General features: G+C 45.8%; 1 protein-coding gene across 2 annotated transcripts in view; it reads right to left on the reverse strand.

The window, feature by feature from the left end:
• The window catches only part of LOC117882730 (ubiquitin carboxyl-terminal hydrolase 12-like), a 57374-nt gene extending 40165 nt beyond the window's left edge, over positions 1-17209 (reverse strand). Inside the window, exon 1 of one of the 2 annotated variants that reach the window (XM_034781460.1) lies at positions 17033-17209. In XM_034781460.1, coding sequence (XP_034637351.1) covers positions 17033-17080 — 48 coding nt within the window. In that variant the 5' untranslated portion in view covers positions 17081-17209. The remainder of the gene's footprint in view (positions 1-17032) is intronic. The other variant, XM_034781459.1, reaches the window with a different exon arrangement.
• Between the last annotated feature and the right edge of the window lie 4223 nt (positions 17210-21432).

Here is a 21432-nt window from a genome sequence, read left to right on the forward strand (position 1 = left end):
TGTATCATATTACAGTCTTTACTAAAATTACAAAATATTGCAAAGTAACTATGCATATCGTAATTAAACTGAAATTCATAATTTAACTATGCATAACATAATTAAAACAAATTAAAACATATAAAATATGTTTTATACTTCACTTTAATTATGTTTATTCACTTAGGGGCCCAATCTTGCAAGATGAAATCACTGAGATAAAGGCTCTCATGACTTCACAGGAACTAGTCCTTATTTACTAATGTACAATATCCATTACAGTGGAGTCGCATCTTACGTGGGGGTTAGGTTCTAAATCAGTGCATAAGGCGAAAATCGCGTATAGTCAAAATTACCCTTGAAAAGCCCTTAAATCGCCCATAAAGTACAGTATACATGGTTTTGTGTACAGTATACAACCCTGTACAGTAATATGTATAAATGTATAACGTATACAGTAATGTACAGTATATAATAAAGAGTACATATGCAAAATATAATTTTACAGAACTGTATTTTTAATTACATAAGAGAGAGAGAGACGGCAGAATGAAAGAATAAAAAAGGAAAACAGTAAACCTAACCACTCACCATTCATCCTGGATATTCTTGCTAATCTACGACGATGACACCACTATTGGGGGGTTGTCAGGGCTCGATGTCGATCCAGGAGACGATGGGCCAGGCTCATCTGCTGCTGGTTGTTTTTCTTGAAAAACGTGGTGATCGGCAACTGTCGCTGTTGTCTCCTGAGCGGCTCAAACATTTCTTGATACGGTCTCAAATCGTCCATAATACTACGTGTGATTTTGAGACTTCATTCCATAGAGGGATCGTATTCATAAATTAAATAATTCAAGTGTTTCGCTACTTGGAACACTTCAGCAAATTTATGAAGATTCCAACTTGCTGGCTCTTCCTGTTCGTCGTCATCATCTTCGTCTTCTGTAGACGATTTTATCAGTTCCTCTAACTCTTCGTTAGTCAACGTTTCTCTATGGCTCTCAATTAATTCTTCAATTTCTTCCTCAAGGATGTCGATGAAGCCATCACCACCCTCTTGCCTGGCCACCTGAACAATGCATTTCACTTCTTTATCAATGGTCGGGAAACCCTTAAAATCATTCACACATTCTTTCCAGGTTTCGCCAACATGCATTGACTGTTTCAGGCTTGATTGCCTCACTTTTATTAAACAGGCAATGGATGCAATCAGCAATGCTGAAGGACTTCCCAATCTTAATGTGATGGAGTGTTGGATCAGCATCCATAGCGCTATGTATCTGTGAGAACGTAGGCTTCATGTACGTGGCCTTGAAACAGCGAATCACACCCTGGTCGAGAGGTTGGAGGTGGTATTGGAGGGTAGAAAGACAACTTCAACGTCATTATGTGCAAACCGGAGTGCCGCAGGGTGGCCAGGAGCATTGTCTACGATCAGCAACACTTTAAAGTCAAGTCCTTTCTCTTCGAGGTACCGCTTGACCTCCAGAATGAAACACTTGTGGAACCAATCCAGAAATAATACTGCTGTCACCCAAGCCTTTTTATTTAATTGCCAGAACACAGGCAGGAGATTTTTGTTCTTGCCTTTTAGGGCTCGGGGATTTGCAGCCCTGTAGAGCAAACCCGGCTTTATTAAATGCCCAGCCACATTGCCACAAAACAACACAGTCACATGGTCTTTAGCTGCTTTGAAGCCAGGGGCTTGTCTTTTTGATGTCTAAATGTTGGGGGTTGGGCATTTTTTTCCAGAAGAGCCCAGTCTCGTCAGCATTAAAAACTTGTTCCAGAAGATAGCCCTTTTCTTCTACGATTTTCTTTAATTGTCCAGGGTAGGCTTTTGCTGCCTCTTCATTGGCAGATGCAGCTTCACCAGTAGTCTGCACGTTTTTGAGGTTGAAGCAGTTCCTAAAACTGTTAAGCCAACCTTGGCTGGCTTTGAATTCCTTCTCATCAGAAGGCTGTCCCTCTTCGGTGGGAGGTTTGAACAGCACATAGAGGCTAAGCGCTTTTTCTTGCACATGTTGCCATCGATAGGCACACACTTATGGTTCATGTCTTCCAGCCGTAAGTTTAATGCCTTTTCAGTCTTCACTAAAGTCTTATCACGCACCTGGCTCGTCACTTTAGCAGTTATTGGAGCACTTGATGCCATGGCTTTCTCTCTCTTGAATCTTGATGGCATGGATGCTAGATTCGTTGTGGTCATATTTACACGCCACATTGGAGACCGACATACCGTCTCTCAGTAAGTCCAACACAGCCAGTTTTTCCTCCAGCGTTGGAACAGATCACTGTTTCTTCGGTTAAGCACCAGATGAAGTAATTGGCTGGCGTTTAGGGGCCATGTTGTACGCAAAATACGTATCTTTAAACACCAGAATCACACTCAGCACAGCGAGATGCTCACACTATGAGACGCACGCAGGAACTGAGACCGACTGAGGGAACAGCAGATTCACATCTCCCAACTCACGCTCACTCCAAGGCATATGCTCATTGTGCACGTATAGTTGAATTTGCATAAGTTAAATGCGTGTATGATGCGACTCCACTGTACTTTGGAATGGATCTGCCAGTAATTCACATACGGTGATATTCTGCAATTTACTCCTGGGGGAATTCTGCGCCCTGCTTGTGCGCAGAATTCATGTTCCCCACAGAAAAATAACTTTCTGACATAGAAGCAAAGGGAAGCTGAAAGAGTAGTCATGGCACTCCTCCCTAGCTTTACAGGTACATTGTTTCAGGCACCCGAAGCAGTCAGCTGAGAGCTAAATCACCACAGGGTTGGGGACACCCCAGCCGGTGGCTCCTACCCTGCGCCGGGATCAGCTGCTATTCCTGGCTGAGCTGGAGGCAGGAGAGGATGGGGCTTCCTCTTCCGCTGCAAGGAGTGGCTGAGGCTGTGTCAGATCCACCTCCAGAAACCTCCCCTGGCTGCAGGAAGCTCAGGATCCTCCCCTGCTTCCTGCCCCTATCTCTCCTCAGCCACGGGGAGAGGGGTCACTGTATGAGGAGCTGCTCCCCCATCCGCCCAACCCCCATGCATCCTAACTTCCCATACCCGGACCCCCATACCGCCAAACCTCACCCTGTACATTCAAACTCTTCCCAGCCCTCCATACCCAAACCTCACCCCACTGAACCTCAACCCCTGTATCTGAAGCCCCCTGCAACCAGCCCCCCACCTCCAGACGCTCACCTTTGCACCCAGACCACCCCCCACCAAGCTCCCTGACCAACCAAACCCCTGACCAGCCCCACCCTGAGCCCCCACATCTAGACCCACACTCCACTGACCCCCAACTAACTGCACCCAGACCCCCCACTGAGCCCCAACCACCTTCACCTGGAAGCCCCTGCAGAGTCCTATTGCCCCTGCACCTGGACCCACCCCCAACAAGCCTCTGTGCATCCAGATCCCCCCACACCTAGACTCCCCCATTGAGCTGCCTGCACCCAGACTGTCCCACATAGAACTCTCACCCCACACTGAGCCCCTTCACACTTGGATCCTGCCTAGTTCAGCCTGCTTGCCCCACACCTGGTGCACCTGGCGCAGAGGAGCAGAGGCCAAGGGTATTTCTGGGGCAGGCCAAGCACTTGTGCTATATCAGAATCGGGTGCAGCCTCACCACTAAGTCCGTGTCCTAGGGGGAAGAGAGGGGCTGCATTGTGATCTCCCGCCTTCATGCAGCCAGTGGCCTGTGCTGGAGCCTCTGTCTGTTTATTGACAAATAAAACTTGCTGAATTTTAAAATACTGTGTGCAGAATTTTTAATTTTTCAGCACAGAATTCTCTCAGGAGTAGCAATTGTATGCAGTCCTAGAATAAGGTTGTAGTCCTAAAGAGCCCAACGAAGGAGGAGATATGAAAGAGATTGATGGATAAAATGGTAGGAAATATAGAATCTCTGTTCAGACTCAAACTTCCACAAATTTCAGGAAACCTTTGCTCATTTAAAATACGGCATGATCAACCAGCCAGGGAAAGTGAACTCATGTCCCAAACAACGGCACAGTTCCAGTTCTCTTCTTAGGCCTCTCTGTATTAACAGATTATAAAACAAAACAATTCAAAATGGTCTTACTATCCCAGAAGTTCTTGTCTTAGCCTTTATCCCCACAGCTTCACAGCTCTCTACAACTGAGCTTTCTCTGCAGACACCCCGTGTGATACAGAGACCCCTTGGCAAAGGGTTCCCTGTTGTTTGCAAACAGCTCTAACTTCAGAACTGACAAACTCACTACACCAAAGACAGGTCTTACACACTATTTATCCATAAAGAGTACATGGTAACGTATCTACAGAAAGCTTGTAACTTGTCAAGACTCAATCTCTGCAAGATATATGTATGGGCAATATTTAAGGAATGCTTTATGAACTTAGAGTACAAATTAGTTACCAGGAGGCCATGCGTCTCGGTGATGACCCATTCAAGCAAAAGTGAGTCGTCACCTCTTGCTAGTCAGCTGGCGAGGTAATGCAAGGTTCTGTAGTCCCAGGCCACATCCCAGAACACTCAATGGAAAACCATCAGAAACAACAAAAAATTATCAGAACCCCTTGGAAGTGAAAAGGAACATTACAGCAGGCAGGAGATCGCCCTGGCTATGAATAAAGACAAAAGACCATTTTCAGAGTGACAGACTGTAGGGAAATGCACTATAGATCCATTAACTAAGGAAAACCCCTGGCAGAGGGGGGTGCTTTCATGGATGTTTGGATCCTGGTTATTCAGAAACCAGCCAGCTCTGCAACGGACTGAACTTTGGGGAAAAGTCTACTTTATTAGATAGGAAAGGTAACTACTGATAAGTGTAGACTAAGGTTCTCATTTAAGATTTGGTTTTATATTGTAACAACTTGTTTCCCCCACTTGTTTCTGGTTAAATCTTTATTCATTCTTAAATAAACCCACTTTGTTTCATTATTAAAGTAGTTCACAAGTATTGTGTTGTTTACAGGAGCAGTGGTTTAAGGTAAAACTGGTGTGTACAGCACCCTTGGGTGCAGAGGATCCAGAATTTCTGTGAGTAGCCAGTTCCAGGAGCTGGATATCACAGGGGAACAATTCAAAGGGATTTGGAGGTTGGGGTGCACCTATTGTTAACCTGCAAGGCAAAGAAAGGGCTGGCATAAGCCCAGAGGAGAGTGCTTGAGTGGCAGTATCAAGCAGCTGCCACCAGAAAAACAACCCTCCTGCTGGAGGCAAGAGGTAACAAGGTGATACACAGCCCTGGCAACCCCGAGAACCATTAGACCCTCTCTCAATCCTTCCGCCTGTAAGGTGTACACAGGCCACTCCCAGGTCCTTCCCAGAGCTGGGGTTTCTCCTATCTGACCCCTCCTTATGAGGTAGGAAGTCTTCTAAGCTACAACCTATCAGGCATACAACTAAGGGCTTGGCTACACTTGCGAATTACAGTGGACTAAAGGAGCCCTGGGCGCACTAGCTCACTCCCAGTCCACACTGGCAAGGCACGTAGAGCGCTCTGACTCCAGGGCTAGAGCGCTCCTAGTACTCCACCTCAGTGAGTGGAATAACGTTTGATGCGCCCCTGCTGGAGCGCCGCGGCGCCAGTGTGAACGAGGTGTTGCATTACTGTGCTCTGATCAGCCTCCAGAAATGTCCCATAATCCCCTTAAGTCAAGTGGCCACTCTTGTCATTGTTTTGGATATGCCCATTGAAAGCCCTGTTTGACAGCCGGCTGCTTATCTGCTCCAAGACAAAGCAACCATTCGTGTGGAATGCTGTGTGTGAGCGAGAGAGGCAGGGGAGGGGGGGAGAGCTGCTGCTGTCTGAACTTACAAGACAGCATGCTGACATGCTCTCAGCCCCCCAAAAACCCACTCTCTCTCCCCCCACATACACACAACACACTCCCTGTCACACTCCACCCCACCCCCCCATTTGAAAAGCACGTTGCAGTCACTTGCATGCTGGGATAGCTACCACAATGCACTGCTCTCTGTGGCCATTGCAAGAGCTGCTAACGTGGCCACGCCAGTGCGCTGTCAGCTGTCAGTGTGGACAGACTACAGCGCTTTCCCTACTGCGCTCTACGAAGGCTGGTTTAACTCAAAGCACTCTACATCTGCAAGTGTAGCCATGCCCTAAAAGCAGGCACATAGCCTGCTAGTACAGCTGCCCGTTTGAAAGGGCCCAAGGGCACACGCCAGTCCATTATTACTAAAATCTATTTTTCAAACTGAAAATGAATTAAAATTTTTGCCTGAACTTCATATATCAGTGCCAAATAATGACAGATCAACACTAGGAAAATATGGAAGTGGCTATTGATGAAAGGCGAAGCCTAACATTATGAATTTATGAATGGGATGCAATTTCAGCTATTAAACATTTACACGCTGGTATAGAGAAGTAGGAGTATTGAAATCCAGTAACAGAACCTATTAGGGGATCAGAATGGGGGCATTCACATCTTGATACATGATGAGTTAAGTGGATAAATCACTGGGCATGAAGTTGAACATACAGACAAGAGGGGCACCGAGGACAACACAAAATGATTGTCTACAATTCAGCCCATTATCCTGACCACAAGGTCAGAGCTCTCTCAGACGGACATTTGAAAGATTACAGACTAAAACAGTCTGGTTTTGCAATGAGGGGATGCACATGGTGTGCAAGGAGGAGAGGACATCTAGACCTTTACGCTATGTTTCCTACATCGTGATTACTCTAACTTCTACACTTGTAAGCAGAACAGGGAATTAAGATGCAGTAATACAGAACACCACTTGAATCACCTCATGTACATTTTGCTATTTTAATGGATCTCCCTAACTACAACCCACTGTTTAAGGTGTCAGCATCTCATAGCACAATGTCAAAAAGGTTCTAATACACTACTCAGTGAATGTTTTGAACAACAGACTTATATACTACCCCAGTGTGGGTTTACCCATGTTTCCCATCGTTCCATTGGGTGAGGGTTACAGTGCTCCACTCCATGGAACAACCAAGGGTTTGGATCCTTAAACCAGTGGATAGCTTGAGAATAATGGGTATATCAAGATTCCACACATTCCAGAAGCATCCCTGTGGAGACCGAAGGATACAGAATAGCTTCCAAGGCTCCCTCAGGATTCACATTGCCAGTCCTTATTGACAAGTGCTTCAAAACCCCACCACCTGAAAGGGATGGTGCAACAGCACTATCTACAATTAGAAATATCCCACTCCCTCTCAGGCAAGCATGCTAGAGAGAACAGCTACTCAACTCCATTGTTTTTCTTGTCCCTATGTTGAGCTCTACAGCCCCCCTGGTACTTCTTAGATGTCTGGAGGCAAGAGAGAGAAAGTAACAGCTGCTGCTCTCCCTCCTATTTAAGTTCAACCACAGTTGCTAGCTTCTGTGCTTCACAGCAAAGGGAGCATGATGAGCAATGATCTGACTTACTAAAACACAAAATCAGAGTAAGTGTCTCTATCTCAACTTATTTAGTTTGACGTTGGCCAAGAAGATATGCATATTTTTATTTTTCATATACCCAGAAAAGCTTATGGCTTCACTTTATAAATCCAAAAGGAACAAATGATGCTTTTATGTGAAAACATGGAAAGAATGTTAAATTTAAAATAATGATCCAATTACAGAGACTCAGCTGACCTTGAATAATTTACCAGATATCTACTATCTACCAATTCAAACGACTGGTGATGGGCCACCAGAATCGTCCAGAGGCCTGTTGAGAAGCTCAGCCCAATCCTTGCTAATGGAAATAGGAAAAGTATTAGCACTCGTACAAGGTGATGTCTCTTGACCTTCTATGGGATTTCAACCTTCTTTCATGACAGCCTCTTGTAATATCAGAGGACTCCACCACACCAACTTAGACAACTGAAGGGAGTTTCTATCCTTGCCCCAGCACCAGTAGATCCATGAATCACATCCACTGGCCTCACTTCCAAATCTCCACTGCTCAGAAACATGCAGGGAGAGATGCACAATGTGGAGAGCGCATGCATATCCCTTACACGGGCTCCCCAAATTTCACCCACTGTAATAGATCTATGTGTTGCCAAGAGGCAATTCCCTTTGGAGCTGGGACTAAAACCCCAGCTCCAAAACTGCAAACTTCTACCCACTTGAGTTTAAGAAGTTCTCCCCAATAGTTGGTTCCTTATCCATCTTTTTGGGCTAGCCACTAGAGGGAGAGACATCAAATGTTTAGAGCCAAATTAGACAGCACCACCAACTGCAAAGTAAAACCACACTCCTGGACTACAGAGAAGACAGGGATCTTCCCTAAGAAAGGTGTGTACTAAAAGACCTTAGTCATCTCAATAACTTGTTAAACCACTTTGTGTTCTGGGTTTGGTTTTTTTTACACCTCAGAACAGGAACTTCCACAAAGGAAAGGCTACTGCCAAGCCTGGCTTTAAATTCAAGAACTAATGGCAGTTGTATAAATCTTCCAGAAAGGACATACTATATGATTTGCCAAGGGTTACATACAGTTAAAATTTTTTCTAAAAAGAGTAATATTTGTTAGTGTTAACTATCCAATCTCTGATCTTAGAGTGGGGAGTAACGTTTTGTTTCCTTTAACTGAATTTTAAGTAAGACAAGTCACACAATTGGAAACAAAAGTCTGAGTTAAAAGTTGAACTATTTCCCCCCATTATTTACTATTTTATCCATAGATAAAACTTTCCCATAAAGTTACCAGTACAACAAAATTTTAAAAACATGTGTCAGTGAAAATGCAATAAGACAATTCAAAAGCTTCACTGATGTGGATTATGTGTGGGGCTCATATGGCAAGTGACATGTTTATTTACAAGTGAACTGCACAAAATGAATAGTAAAAATACTAATTTCATTTCTTGCAAGTTGTTTTCTATGCTCAGTATTCAGTCCTCTCTCGCACCAGTACTAAAGATAATAAGTAGGCCCATGCTATACTGATCTGGGAGACAAAAATAGAACTACCATTAATGTGTATGCTGAATTTGTGTTCTCCGGGTGTGCCTTGCAAGCTTTGCAGAGCAATTAGATGAGGCTCTAGTGGGAAGTGGCCTTAATTAGCTTAGGCCTGGTCTACACTACGACTTTAATTCGGATTTATCAGCTTTAATTCGAATTAACCCTGTAACCGTCCACACAACGACGCCATTTAATTCGATGTAAAGGGCCCTTTAAATCGATTTCTGTACTCCACCCCAACGAGCGGAGTAGCGCCAAAATCGATTTTAGCAATTCGAATTAGGGTTAGTGTGGCCGCAATTCGATGGTATTGGCCTCCGGGAGCTATCCCACAGTGCATCATTGTGACCGCTCTGGACAGCAATCCGAACTCGGATGCACTGGCCAGGTAGACAGGAAAAGCCCCGCGAACATTTGAACTTCATTTCCTGTTTGCCCAGCGTGGAGAGCACAGGTGACCACAGATACCTCATCAGCACAGGTAACCATGCAGGCTGATAATCGAAAAAGAGCACCAGCATGGACCGTGAGGGAGGTACTGGATCTGATCGCTGTATGGGGAGAGGATTCAGTGCTTGCAGAACTTCGTTCTAAAAGACGAAATGCAAAAACTTTTGAAAAAATTTCCAAGGGCATGATGGAGAGAGGCCACAATAGGGACTCTGAGCAGTGCCGCGTGAAGGTCAAGGAGCTCAGACAAGCCTATCAAAAAACAAAGGAGGCAAACGGTCGCTCCGGGTCAGAGCCACGGACATGCCGCTACTACGCCGAGCTGCATGCAATTCTAGGGGGGGCTGCCACCACTACCCCACCTTTGTTCGTGGATTCTGGGTCGGGGATAGTCTCGACGCCTGAGGATTCTGCCGAGGGGGTAGAGGAGGAGGAGGAGGAGGAGGAGGATGAGCTTGCAGAGAGCACACAGCACTCCCTTCTCCCCAACAGCCAGGATCTTTTTCTCACCCTGACTGAAGTACCCTCCCAACCCTCCCAAGCCAGTACCCAAGACTCTGACCCCATGGAAGGGACCTCAGGTGAGTTTACCTTTTAAAATATAAAACTTGTTTTAAAAGCAAACGGTTTTTAATGATTACTTTGCCTGACTTTGCATTCGCGGTCAGTTCAGCTACTGGAAAAGTCTGTAGCTACTGGAAAAGTCTGTTAACGTGTATGGGGATGGAGCGGAAATCCTCCAGGGACATCTCAATGAAGCTCTCCTGGAGGTACTCCGAAAGCCTTGCCAGAAGGTTTCTGGGCAGTGCATCTTTATTCCCTCCTCCATGGTAGGACACTTGACCACGCCATGCTTGCAGCAAGTAATCTGGTATCATTGCCTGACAAAGCCTGGCAGCGTATGGTCCCGGTGTTTGCTGGCATTCAAGCAACATCCGTTCTTTATCTTGTTGTGTAATCCTCAGGAGAGTGATATCACTCCTGGTAACCTGGTTGAAATACGGGAACTTAATTAAGGGGACAGAGGTGGCCGTTCCTACTGGGCTGTTTGCCTGTGGCGGAAAATAAATCCTTCCCTGCAGTTAGCCAAGCGCAGATGGGAAATTGGCCCTGAGTTTTTCGCGTTTGGCTAGCAGGGATCTTCCCTGTTACCAGCCACGCGGTGGGGGGAGGGTACCGTGATCATCCCAGAGAATTCATGGAGGGGGGGGGGGGGGGCGGGGGGGGGGGGGGGGAGTTTGGTGCCTGCAGGGATCTTCCTGCAGGGTTAGTTTGTTTTCTGGTGCTGCTGAATGTTAACAGAAAAACCGCAGCACTCTACTTGCCTGAAGGGGCCCAGACAAGCACCACCACACTGCCCCCCCCCAACTGGCTGAGATTGGCCAGGCTTCTGCAGCACTCTACAAGCTATGCTTGGTATGTTGGAAAGCACGGACGGCGCTGAAGCTTACCATGGCCGCATGCAAGCCGAATTCTGTTGCCCAGACCTGTGATTGATCTCTAGCAGCAAAGCCACAGGCACTCAGCATTAAGAGGCAAAATGCGACCTTGCACAGAAATCACATGTGCTATGTAATGTGAACAGTGTTGGTCACCGTGAAAGAGTATAAGCATTGTTCTGCAAAATGTAGCTTTTAAAACAATTCTCTCTTTTTTCCCCTCCCTACAGCAGCTGCAAATTCCTCAAGCCTCCCTCCTCCATCCTGAAGGTTATCACAGATAAGGCGTCGTAAGAAGACGACGCGGGAGGACATGTTTTCTGAAATTATGCAATCCAGCAGGAGTGACAGAGCTCATCTGAATGAGTGGAAGGAAACAGTTTCAAAGTATAGGAAAGAAGTCAGTGAACGTGAGGACAGGAGGGACCAACGTGAGGAGAGGAGGGACCAACGTGAGGAGAGGAGGGACGATCGAGATGAGAGATGGCGGCAGGAAGACCAGAGGATGAAGGATGCAACGCTGGGGCTGCTCCGGCGTCTGGTGGAGGTTCAGGAACGGCTGCTGGAAAACAGACTGCCGCTTCAGCCCCTGTTCCACCCTCCCCCCTCCCCATGTTCCGTATCCTCCTCACCCAGACGTGTAAGAACGCGGGGGGGGAGGCTCCGTACACCTTCCCATTCCACCCCAGTAGACAGCCCAAGCAAAAGGCTGTCATTTTTTTAACCTTTTCTTTGTGGCTTTTTCCTTCCCAGCAATCCTCCTCCCAAATACCACCCGGGTTCCCTCCCTCTTTTTCTAATCTATTAATAAAGAATAAATGATTTTTAAATGATAGTGACTTTATTTGGTTTGAAAGAAAGCTGGGGGAAGGGGCAGGGTGGGTTCCTTACAGAAAATCAGTCAGTAAAGGGGGAGGGTATTCATGAAGGAGAAACAAACAGATATTTCACATGGTAGCCTGGCCAGCCATGAAACTGGTTTTCAAAGCTTCTCTGATGCACAGCGCTTCATGGTGTGATCTTCTAATCGCCCTGGTGTCTGGCTGCGCGTAATCAGCAGCCAGGCGATTTGCCTCAGCCTCCCACCCTGCCATAAAGGTCTCCCCCTTACTTTCACAGAGATTGTGGAGCACACAGCAAGCAGAAATAACAATGGGGAGATTTCTTTGGCTGAGGTCAGAGCGAGTCAATAATGAACGCCAGCGGCCTTTTAAACGGCCAAATGCACATTCTACCACCATTCTGCACTTGCTTAGCCTGTAGTTAAACAGCTCCTGACTCCTGTCCAGGCTGCCTGTGTATGGCTTCATAAGCCATGGCATTAAGGGGTAGGCTGGGTCCCCAAGAATAACTATGGGCATTTCAACATCCCCAACGGTTATTTTCTGGTCCGGAAAGTAAGTCCCTTGCTGCAGCCCTTTAAACAGAGTAGTGTTCCTGAAGACGCGAGCGTCATGAACCCTTCCCGCCCAGCCCGCGTTGATGTTGGTGAAACGTCCCTTGTGATCCACAAGTGCTTGCAGCACCATTGAAAAGTACCCCTTGCGGTTTATGTACTCGGTGGCTTGGTGCTCCGGTGCCAAGATAGGGATATGGGTTCCGTCTATTGCCCCACCACAGTTAGGGAATCCCATTGCAGCAAAACCATCCACTATAGCCTGCACATTTCCCAGAGTCACTAACTTTTGTAGCAGCACCTGAGTGCTTGCTTTGGCTACTTGCATCACAGCAGCCCCCACAGTAGATTTGCCCACTCCAAATTGATTCCCGACTGACCGGTAGCTGTCTGGCGTTGCAAGCTTCCACAGGGCTATCGCCACGCGCTTCTCAACTGTGAGGGCTGCTCTCATCTTGGTATTCTGGCGTTTCAGGGCAGGGGACAGCAAGTCACAAAGTTCCATGAAAGTGCCCTTACGCATGCGAAAGTTCCGCAGCCACTGGGAATCGTCCCAGACCTGCAACACTATGCGGTCCCACCAGTCTGTGCTTGTCTCCCGGGCCCAGAATCGGCGTTCCATGGATAGAATCTGCCCCATTAACAACATGATCTCCAAAGCACCGGGGCCTGTGGTTTCACTGAATTCTGTATCCGTGTCTGTGTCCATGTCCTCATCATGCTGCCGCCGCCGCTGCCTCCTCTCCTCGTTTTTCTGGTCCTGGCTGAGCATAAACTCCACGAGAACGCGCGAGGTGTTTGCAATATTCATGAGTGCTGTCTTGACCTCAGCGGGCTCCATGCTTGCCGTGGTATGGAGTCTGCAGTGTTCACCCACCCAGGAAAAAGGGCGCGAAAATGGTTGTCTGCCGTCCGTTGCTTTCATGCAGGGAGGGAGGGAGGGAGGAAGTGAGACTGTACCCAGAACCACCTGCGACGATGTTTTTTGTCCCATCAGGCACTGGGATCTTAACCCACAATCCCAATGGGCGCGGGAGACTGCGGGAACTATGGGATAGCTATGGATTTGCTACCCACAGTGCAACGGTGCAGAAATCGACGCTAGCCCCGGTACTTGGACGCACACCACCGAATTACTGTGCTAGTGTGGCCGCACTCATTTCGACTTTATACAACCTGTTTCTCAAATCCGAATTATCTAAATTCGGATTAATCCCGTAGTGTAGACATACCCTTACTGTGATACACCAACATTGCTGTTAACTCCTTGTTAAGACACATCACAGGAATCTGAGATAGAAAAAGATCAGATCCCTGCTTCATCACTCATGGCTATACAAGTGTTCTGCTGCAGTCCTGTCAATGCAAAAGCTACAGATAAAGCAATAAAACAAGCTGATTTTTGACTCAAAGGTTTCTGTGTTAAGCCTCAGTTTTATGACTAGCAGAGGGAGGAAGCTTTACAGACTTGCTGTCCTGCCAGGGCTAATGAAGGCCCTATAATATCTCATTTCCTTTCCTTAAAGGCTGTAGTATCTGATTTAACATAACTTTCGAGTTAGGTGCAGAGACAACTGGGACCATACTTGCTCAGGTATGAGATTTTAAATAACTTCAGCACAAGATCCATGTATTTGTCCAAGGGGCATAAGGGGATGTAAGGAAATGTCACCAATATCCGCTCCAATACTTTCTCCTAATAAGCATCACAGCCATTTACAAAAAGAAAAATGAACCTCATGGAATATGTGACAAAGACCTCTGTTGGTAGGAAGGGAGTTAAAGTCAAGCAGGCCCAGCATAAATTTTGGCTATGGCCTATGGTTAAGGCTGCATGTCTGTCACGGAGGTCTGTGACTTCTGCAGCGGCTGGTGTGGCTGGCTCAGAGGCTGCCCAAGCCAGGCAGCTCCTGGGCCAGCAGCAGCAGCATTTTGGGTGTGTGGGAGGGGGCTCAGGGCTGGGGCAGGGGGTTGGGGTGCAAAGCAGCGCTTACCTGGGGGGGGGGGGGTCCCCGGCTCTGACTGGCATGTTCCTGCAGCTCCTAGGCGGAGGGGCCAGGGGGGCTCTGTGCGCTGCCCACAACCACCGCCCCTGCAGCTCCCATTCGCTGCAGTTCCTGACCAATGGGAGCTGCGGAGCCTGCACTTGTGGCGGGAGCAGCACGCAAAGCCCCCTTGGCCGCCCCTCCCCCTAGGAGCTGCAGGGACATGCCAGTCGGAGCCGGGTAGGGAGCCTGCTAGCCCCGCCAACCCCTCCCCCCCTGCCCCCAGCACCAGCAGGGGTCCTAGGCCACACACCACTGCATGCCTCCCCCCAGTACCAGTGAGGGTCCCAGGCCACCCCCCAGAGCACCCATGGTGCCCCCCCCAGAGCACCCCCAACCCAAGTTTTAGTTAGGAGTATATAGTAAAAGTCATGGGCCGTGAATTTTTGTTTACTGCCCGTGACCTGTCCATGACTTTTCCTAAAAATACCCGTGACTAAAACACAGCCTTACCTATGGGCCACTGATAGTCCACCAAGAACTTGCTAATGGTTTGTGGGGATATGGCTAGTCACATGGTGTTGGCTCTACTTTTCAGCTAATGAATCACAATCAAAGGCTGTTACGATACATGAAAAATTTTCCTTACATCCGTTTCTAATGTTTGCAATTACTGTAGTTGCCACAGGATGTTCTGCAATTGTGAATGGGAAGGAGGGTGATCACACAGAGGAAGGAGGGTGTCCATGAGACACTTGAGATATGATCCACACTACAAAAAGTTTGTGATCCCTTTAAGGAGGGTGGTTTGGTTAGGATTTAAACTCAACAGTACAGAGACAGAATTTAAATGATCAATTTTAATCTTCTGTTTGTTTATTTTAAAGAGGTTGTATTGTCCATTACAATGAGACTGGGAGTCAGGCAGATCTCAAGTTAAGTAAATTGGGTAGTCAGTACTTCAGGAGACCACCTCAAAAAATACCGAATTGACATCCCAGGATCACTATGCTGCTAAACTTACTGTCATTTGGCTGCAATGTAAAATTGAGGTTTTGACCACTTGTGGTTATTAAGATCCCATGGAACTATATGAAGAACAAGATCATTGAGCTTGAACAACCTGATCAAATTCCAACTCATATAACTACATCCTGCCAACCTAAATTCCAGCAGCAATTTCAATTGGATAAAAAAAATTTCTGCATGAAGAAGAGTTCTTAGATGTTGAAGAGTTATTGTGTACTATTGTGTTACAGGTGCAATATTTTGCAGGAGATGCAACTGTTTTTAGTGGTAAATTAACTGGTGCATGATTCAGTGTGTTAGTTTTAGTTTGTTAAAGGCATTGCATAAATGTAAAATCCTTAATTACTGTACAGTATGATGAATCCTATAGTAATAATACATATGAAACTCATGCTACTCTTATTCAACATATTAACCTGAGTAAAGGTTTACAAATTTATTTAAAACAATTATACTAGCTTATGGGAGCTTCCCTCTTGGGACTAATGATTGCAAATGCAAGTGTGAAGTTTGACATTCTCCAGTTCTCTTAGTCCATCCCGCCTCACTTTTAAACACTTTAAAAGGTTCATGTGGGATCAGGGCCACTAAGCAACTACTCAAAGGACTGACAAACAAAAGGTTGTTTAAAGGAGGCATGTTTCTCGAATAGTGGAACAAACTACTGTTCAGATTTGGCCCCATTCCTGCACCAAGTCTCACCGACTTTGTGGTCTCTACATAGGAGCAGGGCTGCACTGGCATGATTCTGGGCCTGTATTTGGGGAAATCTCTTTGGGCAGGAAAAGCGAGGCCTGTACAGCCTTTCCTGTCCTAAGTATTTTTCATCGCAGCCATCATGTAGTGCCAGAGAAGCTTTCCTTCTCCACAGTTTGCCTGTTACACACCCAGTGTTTCATAAGGGTGTGTTTATAAACATGTCATTCCTGATTTTGCATTATAAAAAGTTTTTTTTTTAAATGCACACTCTTGAAGGCAGGAACAGTACCTCCTAGTGTGGTTAGAAAGCACCTTGCACACTGTGAGCATACTCACAACCTAAATAAATAATAGTAACCATACAACGCTCTGTACAGTGTTGGGGGGTGAGGGAGGAAGGGGATTATTTTAATAAAGTGTTTTAATTCTTGATATCTACTCTGATAGAAAGGGGATCACCTGGCTCTTGGATAAGGGAAATTTTCCTAATACCAGGGAGAGTGCATATGTGGGGGTGTCATGATCCCTGCGAGGGTGGGAGGGAAGGAAGATCTCCCATGGGGGTCAGAGAAAAGGACAGGGCACACTCTCCAGATGTGAGCACTGGGGAAAGGGAGGGGGTGTCTCTTGGCTCCCAGGGAGCTGGAGGCTCCAGGGTAAGGGGGGAGGTCAGCCCTTTGGGAAAGGGGAAGGGGGGAGAATCTCTTGGACGCCAGAGAAGTAGAGGCTCCAGAAGGACGGGCCCCCATTAGCCAGTCGGGAGCCCTGGGGGAGAAGGAAACGGATCTCATGGCCCCCAGGGAGATGACGACTCCGGGGAGAAGGGCCCCACCCCTCCAGGCGGGGCCCCTGGGGGAAGGGCAGCCCTTTGGGAGGTGGAGGCTCCAGAAGGAAGGGCCCCTATTACACCAGGCAGGAGCCCTGGGGAAGGGACCTCTTAGCCCCCAGGGAGGTGGCGGCTATGGGAGGAAGGACCCCACCGCCCCAGGCCGGGGGCCCTGGCGGACATGAATCTCCTGCCACTTGGGGAGAGGAGCCCTGGAGGGGTGTCTCCGGAGGCCCCCAGCCGCCGCCCCGGCCCCGCACTCACCATGGTACAGATGGAGGCGAGTCTCCGGACCGTCATCAGTATTTCCATCCGCCCGACCCGGACCCGGACCCCACAGCCGCCCCCGCGGCCGCCGACGCCATGTTGGGACCCAGCCACCCAACTGACAGCGGCAGCCAGAGCCGCAGGTGGCGCAACAGCCAAAGGGATCCGGGCGCTGCCGGTGCGGCAGCGAAATGGCGCCGGGTACCCCCGCTGCCCTGCCAGGAAGGCCCGCCCCGCTCCCTCAGGTCCCTTCCGGCCACCCCCCAACCCGGTCACCCCTTCGCATGGAGCGTGGGACCAGCCCACCGCCTCCCTGCAGTGCTCCTGTCCCCGGAGTCCCGCCTCGCGGGGCAGCCGAGCCAGCAGGGGAACCGCCACAGGAGCGGCCTGGAGCCAAGGCACAGGGTCGGGAGTCAGGAGACCCCGGCCTTGCTCGTGGCCCTGCTGCTGAGGCCCGGGCTGCACCACCAGTTAGAGAGCCTTCCTTCCACCTGGGAAGTGCCCGTGCTACAGCTCTTTAATGGCCTGAATCACTTAGCCCTGCTGTGCCTCAGTTTCCCCATCTGTAAAAAATACCTACCTCACAAGAAGGTGATGTGAGATATTATTAATCTTTGTGAAGCACTTTGAGATCCATGGGCAGAAGGTACTCAAGAAGAGTGAAGTGTTGTTAATATTTATTAATTGTTCTGGGGGAGTGCCCAGAGGCCCCCTTCAGGATCAACCTATTAAGCTGTGCATTGAACAAACATAGAGAGAGACTCTGCGAGTTTACAGCTATGCATAATTATAAGGAGAGGCGTACATATCCGCACCTCAGGAGGTGGACATTTTTCATCATGAAACTAAGACGGGACATGAAGGACCTTATGGAAATTTCTTTATTAGGATTTTTTTTCTGTATTCTGGACAAGAGACCAGACCACCACCAAATTGGATTGTAGAGATAGATTTGATAAAGAAGCCTGACAGTGGTTTTGCATTAAGTAACTTTATGCCCTTCTGTAGCATGTTTAGCTATCTAAGCAGAACCACAAAATGGATTATTTTAGTGCATAGTTCTGCGAGTGATCACAATGGTCATTGTTCATCAATGGGAAAAATCAGTGAATGCTATTGCAGCTTTGCCTGATGGCACATTGCATACCAGGAACAAATTCTTATTTTTGTTTAAAAATACATAAATATACAGATTAATAGAAAGGTTGCCTGAGTTTATCTGGAAAGTTACGTTTTATGTAGAATGGTTTATCAAACCTAGAAATAATCTGATAACTTTTTATTAGCTACATGTGTAGTTCGGTTGAAAGGTGCTGGTTAATAATACCAAAGACTGAAGCCCTGTGTCTAGTTGCAGAACAGGTACTGCATGGGAAATGACAATACAGACTGCCCCTTACCTGTGTCTCAACTCTGACCTTATGGAAACACCTCTATGGATAGGAGGACAGTTCAGCTTCCAAGGCACAATCTTTTTTATGAGGCCCACAGGCTTCAGCTCTGTTTGGGTTGTTTGCCTGCAGCTATTTTCCCTCATACACGTTGCATTTTCCATGTCATTTAGTACTTGCTCTCACTGGAGAGCATTCAGTTATTTCAAAAAAATAATACAGACATAAAGAAGGCTAAGTACCATTTTAAACGTTCCCATAGAGAGTGAAGCAACTAAACTAGGAACAGGAAATCCACAAATAATGAGATTAGCAGAACCTTTAACTAGTTTTTTTTAATTGGTTCCCTCTCTCCCACATCAAAATAGAACAAAATCCTTACAAATATTTATTTTTAGTATGGTAGCACCTGGAGACGTCCATCAGAATCAGAACTCCCACATACTAGGTAAAACATGGAATAAAAAGGACAGTCCTCTGAAAGAGCATCTCCCTACTTTTACCCCTCCCCCCAATCAAAAACAAAAAATATATTTCCCATGAGTCAAAGTGAAAGGCTGACCAGACAATGGAAGGGTTGTTTCATACATACACAGTATTTGATACTGTTCTATTGTTACATTTTCTTATATAATGCAAGAATATTTTTGTACATTTCACATTTATGCTAATTTTAAGATACAATAAGCAGAAAGATCACAAAAATGCCACTTTTGTTTAGTGCAAAACCTCTGCATGGTGTGAGAACTGGCCTTTGGGCTGCAGGTCTGCTACAAAGAACAAAGAAAGTCAAACAAAGCTATAAAGAGCAATCTATTGTTGTTTAAAATGTATTCAGAGTCAGAGGAGTTATACACAAACTGCCAGCAGTGAGTCTTGTCACAGTATCAGCTAAAGCCTACTACAAGTATATTTTCTCTTTTATTTAGCTTCTTTTCCCAGAAATGGCTCATCTGAATGTACCAGTACAGAGACCATTTGCTATAACTGAGGATATACATTATCTAAATTAACAGTTGTTATCAATACATTTTCAGGGAAGGCAGAATAGTCTTGTAGTTGAAACTCAAGAATAGAAGACAGGTGTGACTCCAAGCCTGACCACTGACTTGTGTTACCTTGAGCAGATTGCTTCATCTCTCTGTTCATCTGTCTCTCCCACTGTAAAATCTGCAAGGGTTAATTGAAGTTTTAAAAGCACATTGTCATCCTCATATAGAAGACATGCTAGAAATGCAAAATATGTTTTTTAGGATGCTCCCTGCCTGAATGTGTGTGAGTGCCAAATAAAAGAAGTAAAAACACATATTTAAAGCCATAGCCAAAAGCAACATAGACTAGTAAATACATATCTATGAAAGTTGGTGCAGAAATAAATAACACAATCTCCCCACAATATGCACACATAGAATTTGGGATGGGACCACCGTAAGGGTGTTTTGTGAAACATCTAGAACTTTTGAAAAAAGTTTTGGATTTTACTATACTTAGAGTTTTGCAAACATTTCCCCCCCTTAATTTAAGCCATTGTTTTCCCAAGGAAAGTTTAATTAAAACCATATTACTCTAGCGAAATGTAAGCCCAATGTACACAAACATAATAAAGATCCTCTTGAAAAATAATTCTTACTCTGAATTATACAATCCAAAAATAGTGTGATTCCCTCAATATGGTTTCACTCAGCGAAATGCTATTTTGATAATGTATAAAATTGAATAAAGAGAAGATTAGGAAGCCTCAGGCTTTTACTACATAGTTTAAAAGAACTGTTTCAAGAATTTGATTCTAAAATTTAAGATTTTTATAAAAATGAGTTGGGGAAGGTTGTTGGGTTTTCAAAACTTACTGAGAATAAAAATGTTTCATGATATATTTTTTAAAATTTCAACAAAAAAGTTCCGGAGAGGGAGTTAGGCATGGTTTTGGAAACTACAATGGTTAGAAACTCAAGAGTATTGTGATAATGCATAAGAATCTGAAAGCAAAACTGATTAGAAACAGAAATTGACTGGTCTAGTTTGAGGAGCCAACCTGAGTGAAATGATGTATTAATGATGAAAAATAACCACAGGCCAGATTCTCAATTGTTTCACCAATTTTCCTCTACAGAGGATCTGTCTCTTACAGTTCTGTGTTTCTGAGCTGAATAGTTTGAGGTATAATAACACAGATGACAAATTTGTTTTTAAGTATATAAATATATCTTGACAGTTTTGCTGTATATTGATCTTAAATAACCTTCCATGAAATTTGCCTAAATGAGAGAGCAGGATAAATGGAGAAAGGGAACAAGAAACACTTTTGTCAGAGTAGCTGGCATTTCTATCACAAGACCATCACAATGTTTCTGCTACTATGTACTGGAATCAGTTGTTGTGCTTTCCTTTAGGACTTCTAAATAGGTATATGTTCTTCTATCAGCATTTTTGCTTATATACATCATCCCTTGTCACATTGCTAACTTATTTGGCCTTTTCCCTGTGGTGACAGTCTTTTGGCCTCCTAGTGGTTTGGCATATGTTGCCTTATTTGTATATTACTCATCTACATATGCTTTCAATAGCTAATGACAACAAAAGGTGCCTTCATCCTTTAATTAGTTTTTTCCAATGAAAGACAGGCACAAGAGGACAGCATTACCGGCTGATCACAAGAGTTGCTCAAACCAAGTTTTTTAATATATTCAGACTTTGGCTTAGTAACACATTTAGAACTGAATTATTATTTGATCAATGTATTCAATCAGAATTCCACTCCCCCTCCCCAATAAATGTGGCCTGTTCCCACGAAACTTCTGTGAAAACGGAGCAATTTTTAAATGAAATTTCTTGTGCCATATTTTTCATCATTTGGATGTTTGAGAACTTGCTTTCAGATTCTCACTCTTAGAAATTTGGAAACTGTGGCGAGAGACCCCATGCCCCAAAAGCTACATGGTCTGGTGCTTATTCACAGGACTGGGAATCAGCTGATCCTCCTAGGTTCTATTCCCACCTCTGGGAGTG

Source organism: Trachemys scripta, chromosome 9 (assembly GCF_013100865.1).
Source record: "Trachemys scripta elegans isolate TJP31775 chromosome 9, CAS_Tse_1.0, whole genome shotgun sequence".
NCBI classification, from domain to species: Eukaryota; Metazoa; Chordata; order Testudines; family Emydidae; genus Trachemys; species Trachemys scripta.